The sequence below is a fragment of the Octodon degus genome, unplaced genomic scaffold (genome assembly GCF_000260255.1).
Source record: "Octodon degus isolate 3935 unplaced genomic scaffold, OctDeg1.0 scaffold00245, whole genome shotgun sequence".
Classification (NCBI taxonomy): Eukaryota; Metazoa; Chordata; class Mammalia; order Rodentia; family Octodontidae; genus Octodon; species Octodon degus.
The window spans coordinates 1,982,982-1,991,252 of NW_004524821.1; the positions used below are offsets into that span (position 1 = coordinate 1,982,982).

The 8,271-nt window shown below is 36.4% G+C and overlaps 1 protein-coding gene across 9 annotated transcripts in view; it reads left to right on the forward strand.

Moving 5' to 3' along the window:
* The window catches only part of Scmh1 (Scm polycomb group protein homolog 1), a 178,450-nt gene that overhangs the window by 43,271 nt on the left and 126,908 nt on the right, over positions 1-8,271 (forward strand). For 4 of the 9 annotated variants that reach the window (XM_023706197.1, XM_004645952.2, XM_023706198.1 and 1 more), the window contains one exon: positions 7,454-7,596. The exons of the other annotated variants lie outside the window; for them this stretch is intronic. In XM_023706197.1, coding sequence (XP_023561965.1) covers positions 7,521-7,596 — 76 coding nt within the window. In that variant the 5' untranslated portion in view covers positions 7,454-7,520. The remainder of the gene's footprint in view (positions 1-7,453; positions 7,597-8,271) is intronic. 9 annotated transcript variants of the gene reach the window in all.

The following is an 8,271-nucleotide window of genomic DNA, read 5'->3' on the forward strand; positions in this document are numbered from 1 at the left end:
CTGGCCTGAGACTTACTATGTAGCCTAGGCTGGCTTTGAACTTGAGATCCTTTGCCTGAGCCTACCATGAAACTACAGGTATGCACACCCACTCCTAGCTACTCAGAAACTTTTATTGAGCTTCTATTAAGTTTCAGGCACTGTGTTAAACTGTGAAGACTTAAAAATGAGTAAAAAATAGCCCCTGACTATAAAATGTTTATGTAAGTAATTACAGAGATGATGTGATGAGGATAAAAATAAAGCTATGAACAGTATATACCTTTTGTATATTAGGAGATAGGTAAATGGTAGGATTGGTTCTTGGGAGACAAAGTCATATGGCTGTGCAGCATTTTTGCTGAGTATGAGGTCACTAGGTAGAAGCGACATGGGCAAAGATGTGATGCCAAGAAAACCAAAAGTTCTTTACTTGGGATCAAACTCAGGACCTTGCACTTGCCAGGCAGGCGCTTATTCTGCTGAGCTATATCCCTGGCCCCAGAAGTTTATTTTAGCAAACTCTTAAAAGTCTTTCTAGCTTAAATATTGTGATGCTTTTTCTCTGAAGCCTCCCAAGTCCAGATGGTTCTCATTTCAGGACCTTTCAGAAAGCCTCTCATTTATTCTCCTTGTCCAGTCCTCTCCTTTCTATTGCCAAAAAGAACACTTAATTTCCTCTAAGATGCTTTTTTAAAAATTAATAAAAATATCTTATGTGACTTTTTCAAAGAGAAAACTACATGAAATGTTACTAAGCAATATCATACTTGAAACTTTTTATCCCAACCTTCTACTCCAACCTGGAGCATTTGATGATGGACTGAATATACAAAGTCACTTGTACTTTCTAAGTGTGTGTTTTTAAAACCAACCTCAGATAGTGAAATGTGCACTAATGAAATCATTGCATTCATATCAGGTGCTGAGCTTCTACCTGAAACCTCCCTTTTTAGCCAGAGCATTTGATGAGCTCTTTACTTTTAGCTGGGAGATTATCTCATGGTAAACAGTGGTACCTAGGTTCCCCAACTTGAGTCTTTGCATGATTCTAGTTGCAAAGTGAATTGGACAAGAACTGAATCAAATTCAGTGGTTAGGTTCAGTGTTGACCTTTTGGGGAAATTTGATTCAGTTCTCATCCAATTTGGTTTGAACCAGAATCATGCAAAGAATTAAGTTCATGATTCAAAATACATTTTATTTAAAAAGGTATGAATAATATAATTTGGTTTCAATTATTTGTTTTCAGAAATTTTACTTCATTGGGTTGGGGAGATAGCTCAGCAGTCTAAGCCCCTGACTGACAAGTGCAAGGACTCAGGTTCAATCCCTAGTACCACATGCCATGCTGGTCCTAGAACCCCAGGTGCACCATGGTGGTGCACACCTGTAATCTCAGCGCTGGGGTAGCTGAGACAGGAGGAGCACTGAGTCCAAGCTGTGTAGCAAGATCCTATACCAAATAAATACATAAAAGATTATTTTTTAAAAAATTTCAGGCCAGCAAGATAACTCAGCAGACTAAAGCAACTGCTTAAGCAAACTTAGGGAAGTACAGGGACCACTGTTTAATCCCTGGTACTGCATGCTGTGCCAGCCCCGCTCCCAGGGCAGGTTGAGCCAGCCGGAGTCTGGGCATGGTAATGCAAGCCTGTAATCCCCGTGCTAGGCAGGCTGAAAGCAGGAGGATCACTATGAGTCCAAGTGCATAGTGAGACCCTGTAACAAATACATTAAAAAAAGAAAGAAAAATATTTTAGATCCATGGGGAAAAGATGCCCTGTTCAGTAGATAGGCTTTGAGCATGTTTATTGAATAAAGATACAAAGGGAAAGCTAGATCTGTGCCTGATTCATTTCATAAAATGAACTTCAATTAAATCTAACATTTAAATATTTAAAAAGAGAAACCAGAGAATTCCTAAAAGAATGCATGAGTTAATTTTTTATAATATTAAATTAAAGGATCCAGGGAGATAGCTCAGTGGCCTAAGCACCTGCATAACAAGTACAAGGTCCTGAGTTCAATCCCTGGTACCAAGAAAAAAAAAAATGAAGAAAGCATGATGTGGAAACCAAAGAAACCTTAAAAGACTGAGAGAACTAAGGGTAAACCATACCAGAAAAAAATGTCTTTGCCATGTCTGACAGATAGGAACTAATGTAGCTAATTTACAAAGACCTTTTAAACACTGTGAGAAAATAAAAAATTACCTCAGAACAAAAATAAATTAACTGCCTGATGAGCCTCAAAAGATTTTTAACTTCATTAGAACTGCAAATAAAAAATCAAAATGATACTTCAGATCATTTACCAAAATTATAGAGATTTTAAAACACAGTTTTTGCAAAGGCATGGGAAACACACTCATGTACTTTTAATAGAAATGCAAGTTTGTATAGTGTACTCTTTCTCGAGGATATATCAGTATATATATAATATCAGAATCTAAAGTAGACATACTGGTGGCTTGCAAGTTAGCTCAGTTGTTTAAGCGCATGCTGGGGCAAACCCAGTCAGGCTCAGGGGACTACAGTTCAATCCCCAGCTCTTCATGCCTTACCCGACCCATCCTAAGGCAGCTTGAGCAAGCCAAAAAAAAAAAAAAAAAAAAAAAAATTTTTAAAGTAGACATGCTGTTTACCTGTTAATTACATTCTTTTGAATTTTCCCTAAGGAGATATTCTTTTTTTTTTTTTTTTTTTCTTTTTAATGTATTTGGTACAGGATCTCACTACAAGCTCAGACTCATAGTGATCCTCCTGTTTTCACCAGTTCATTGTGCCCAAAGGCAGGGCCTGTGTGCTTAGTCGGCTGAGCTATCTCGCTAGCCCTCCTAAGGAGATACTCTTTTTTTTTTTTTCAATGAGACAGTTTCAAAACTGATTAGTAGAACAGTTTCAATAATTAACACATTGCATATTGTTGTTTTCATAGCAGTTATTCATAGTACAAGACGCAGACATGTTATCCTGTCCAAACACTATTAGTAATCTTTCTTCTTATTGAATTAAGAGAAAGTAGCTGTATATCTATCCTAATTATTTTGTATATACAGATACAAAATGGTCCTTCATTTGTATTCCCTTTTTTGTTTAGTTTTGCCAGAGATGGGTATTACATTGCCATTTAAATATTGTAGGTGCATGAATTCAGTAAAATAATCCAATATAGTCCAGTAGTACACAATAGTAGTGGGTTATCCGTAGGACTGGCAATGTCAGAAGTTGTTGACTTGAGCTTTTTGCAGCTCAGCATATTAATATGATTTTACTTTTTATACCTCGTTTTTATACTTAAAAGTTTTCAAAGATCAGTGAGCAAAGGAGATAGCTCAGCAGTTTAAGCACCTGCCTGGCAAGTGTAAAGTCTTGAGTATGATTCCCCTATATCACAAAAAAAGAAAGGGAAAAGTATTCAAAGATATATGTACATAAAGATACTCATAAAAAATGAGAAAACACTTAAATGGCCATACGGTTGTTATATTGTACAAATTATGATGCATATGATCAAGGGAGAGCACTATTAGCCCATTCTTGGAGTAGGACTTCTGATTAACCTACATATTGATTATCTGTATTGCTGTTAGGAATTAGGATTCTACATATGAGTTCCACAATGTGTCCTAAAGCAGGAACACAGTCAGAATCGTACCCAACATAAATAACCAACATATAAACATATGTTTATTTACATAATACCTATCTTCCCCTTTAGGATATAAGCTCCATGTGGCCAGAAATTTTCCCTTTTTTTTTTTTTTTTTTTTTTTCCAGTACCAGGGATTGAACTCCAGACTTTGCACTTGCCAGGCAGGCCCTTAGGACACTGGGCTATTTTCCCAGCCCCAGAAATTTTGAATTTATTGTTCTTTGCCATATATCCTCAGAGCTAAAAAGTAGGCTTGGCATATAATAGATGTTCAGTAAATATTTGCTGAATGGATAGTGAAAAAGCAAATTTATGCATTCAACCAAATGACTTCTTATGTTTTACATTTTATAAATCTTTTAATATTACAAAGAGGGCTGGTGAGATGGCTCAGTGGTCTAAAGCACCTACTTAGAACAAGCTTAGCAAAGCACAGAGACCACGGTTCAATCCCCCAGCACCACATGCCAGCTAGCCCCGGCCCCTGGTGGGCTGAGCTGGCCACACACACACACACACACACACACACACACACACAAATAAATAAAATTTTTTAAAAATATTACAAAGATAGTTTTAAATCATTTGTAAATACCTTCATGGTAAGAATCTTATTTTCCTGACAGTAAATGTACTTATAAATTAATAAAACATTTTCATAAGCATGATTCAGCAATATAAATGAGATGAGGTTTTTTCTTGTCTGCAAAGTCTCAAGTATTTTATCTGTAACTTCACTAAGGTAGCTTCCAGTCTCTATCATAGCACCTCATTTTATTTACTTCAGATTCTTTTTATTGTCTTGTTTATGTGTTGTGTCTCATCATATGTGTTTCAGTTACTCTTCACTCTTTACTGAAATAAATACCTGACACTCAAAATGAAGTAAGGAAAGGTTTATTTAGCTCACAGTTACTGGAGGGTTCAGTCCATACCCAGGTGGCGCCATGGCAGCCTGGCACATGGCAGAGTGGGAGCAAAGAGCAGAGAGCAAAGGAGTGGCAGCAGCTTGGGCAGCTAGCTAGTCTCTCTCCCCTCCTTACATTGTAACGCAGAGCATCTGTCCCAGGGCACTCACACCCATATCCCAGCACTGGATCATGAATCAATCACGAACTCCGTGACGGCATGAGGCTTTGGGGGCCACCTAGACACAAACCATAACAATATACCAGAATGTAAATTCCATGAGGGCAGGAATCCCTTGTTTTATTGCATAGCATGTAGGAGAATGCTTATTAAACATCTGTTGAATGAATAAACGCAAACATACTGGTTATAGTTTGGATGTTTTCAATTGTTTAAATAATTGAAAACACTCAAAGTATATATGGTTTAAATGATAAATTACACCTATGTTAGTTAATAATATTAATCTTGACAGTAATCCCTGACCAACTATGGAGTAGTTGCTCTGTACTACATTCTCAAGGCATCTTGCTATCTCATCTTAATTTTTAAAATTGTAACCAATTATTTTTGTTAATACTTGTCTAATAATCTCTGCTTATGTCTAGACTGAAAGCTCTCGGAGCTTAAGAACTATGTCTGTTTTATTCTCCTAAACAAAACAGTGGTAGTAGTCACTCAGTATCCTTATTAAATCATAAAAAGTACCTTACTTTTACAGTTTATCTACTGTAAAAAGACTAAGTCTTTGATGGCTCAAGTGATCAAGTATAAGAGAAATACTAATGTAGACTTGGCTCAAGTCAGTCAGCCATCATGGTGGATGGATACTTTTAACCATGATTCTGTTTTACTGAGTTTGTAATAGGTTGTTTCCAAACATAAACATTTAATACATTTCTTTGCACTTGGAAGGAATGTAAATAGTTATTGAGTGAAGGATTATGTACAATTATATGAGATAGATATTACATTTTTCAGATGATTAAAATAAGACTTGAAAGCATTAATTTTACTGAAGATAGTTTGATATAGAAATAAGAATTCAACCAACATCTAGCTTCCAAATACCACATTTTTTTCAACTTTGCTAATCATTCCTTGACTCAAATTTCAAAAATACATATCCTCAGGCCACACTTAGAGGCACTGAGTGAGAACTTAATAAAGTCCTCACCTTTGTTTAAAGAAGTGAGGAAAATTATGAGTATGGTTTGAGAATCAGTGACTTACATAGTAGGTTGGAAAATGATTGAGGACTAAATCCAGCCTGCTGCCTGTTTTTGTTAGTAAAGTTTTAATAAACACAACTATGTTCATTCAATTACATATTGTCTGCAGCAGCTATCACACTCCAAAGACAGAGTTTTGTCACTGCGACATGGACTGTATGGCATACAAAACATAAATTTTGTACTACATTAATTTGCCAATTCCTTTTTTTTAATCACTAAAAAAGCTTCTACTTTATTAGTATGTGTTCAGTGTATGAAGTTTACTTCAGCTTGGGTAGTAAGATACATTTATATAACACAGCTTGTTTCTTTTTTTGATCTTCCCCTTCCCACTCCCTTTCTGTCTTTAAATCCCTTTTCCCCATTTCCATTTTTGCTTTATTATTTTTAGCTTGTGATTATGACATATAATGTTTGCATTCATTTGAGTATTTGGTACATGGAATATCTTAAATCTTCATAATTCCCTTTCCCCGTGTGCTCTCCCCTTGTCAATTCCTAATCGATACTTTGATTTGCCTGTAATTTCTTTTGTGGTTATTTTAGTGCTTGCGATATAGAAGACATAGTAATGTCTTGACTTCTTCATAAGCATGGTAGTAGTCACTCAGGTATCCTTATTAAGTCATAAAAAGTGGCTTATTTTTACAATTTATCTACTATAAAAAGACTAAGTCTTTGATGACTCAAGTGATCAAGTATAAGAGAAATACTAGTGTAGACTTGGCTCAAGCCAGTTAGCCATCATGGTGGATGGATACTTTTAACCATGATTCTGTTTTACTGAGTTTGTAATAGGTTGTTTCCAAAGTGGCATATGGATCAAGGTGTCTCATCTTTGTATTTTACAGTACAGGAATTGATTACCATGGTTGTATGCATAATGCACAACAGTGATTGATACTCATTAATAACTGTGGTATCCCTGGTGCTGCTCTGATTCTTAAAACCACGGTCTCTTGCATATTTTTGGTCAGAACTCAAGCTAATTCAAGCAATTATCCAGGGCTGACCAGACCTGTAGACCTGTGCTGCCTAAAATATTAGCTATTAGCCATACATAGATACTTAAACTATTTCAAATAAAATAAAATTTAAAATTTAATTTCTTATGCTAGCTACATTTCAGATGTTTGAGTAGTTACATAAGGCTAGTGGCTATTTTATTGGACAACGCAGATATAGAACATTTGTTTTAGCACAGAAAGTTCTGTTGGATATACTGCTTTATATGCTAGAGTTTAAGAGTCTCAGTTCAATGAAACCCAAGTCTTACTATTGGATTTAATCTTTCATTTGTAAAGATGGAATAATAATTTGTATTCTCTTTCTAACAGCAAACAATAATGCAATGTTTTCAGCCCTTGATGTAGGGCCTCTCAGCTAAGAGCAATTTTTTTATTAAATTTTAATGACCTCTTTAAATCTTGACTCCAGGAAATATCTATCTCATTTGCTGTATGGACTGTCTGGTCATGATGATTAATCATTGGCTAGTCTGTGAAATGTTTCAGAACTTTGATAGGTAACCAAATCTATTTGGCTTAGCTAAGGATGGTGGGAAAGGGGCCAGTTTTAAAACAGAAGCTGTAAAGCCAATAGGGTGTAAAGTCTTGGCATCATATTTTAAATGATTTAGATTTCATCATTCAGTGACTCATTTTTATTCCCAGAATCTAGTGCTTTTTTCATGGCCCAAAGGGGCCCTGTGCTGCTCCACTACCGAGGAAGCTTCAAGAAATGCTGGTTTGCTACAGTGTTTTAGCTTGTGAGAGTCTCTGGGACCTTCCCTGCTCCATCATGGGGTCACCTCTAGGTGGGTATTAGGGGGATATTTGTAATTGATTTAAGTTTTTAAGAAAGAACTTGGTACTTTTTGTGGTCTAGTGAAATTTATATTTAACAACCAGTATCTTAACATGTTTTCCTGGCTTCAACATAGTGTCACCTTGAAGATGATTTTTCTAGCAGTGTTCTTTAAACCAAGAGGCTAATAGATTTTGTAGACTGCTCATCTTGTTCTTATTTTCTGTCATCAGAATTGCTTCCCATATCCTACTTTTCTCTGGATTAACAAGTCTTTGTCTTTTTTTTTTTTTTTTTACATCAAAGCAGTGCAGCTGTCGCTGGGAGGGGAATAGGATTGGGGTAGGTAAAAGAAAGCCAGTTTTCAGTGAGAACTCAAGTATAATCTCATTCATTTGGCCTTTCCTCCCCTCAAATCTTTCACCTCATTTCCAATTAGCCTTTCCTTTATTTTCCCTGATGACGTGGTGAGATCCAACTACAGTGGGTGTTAAAAGTTGTCACTTGTGCTGGCCCCACCCCACCCCCCAGGGCATGCTGAGACAGCAATTGAGAGTGGGCATGGTGGCACATGCCTGTAATCCCAGCTCTTGGGAGGCTGTAAACAGGAGGATCACTACAAATCCGTTCTAGTAGTGAGACCCTGAACACACCGTAGACCCTTCCCTAAAAAATACAAAAAAAA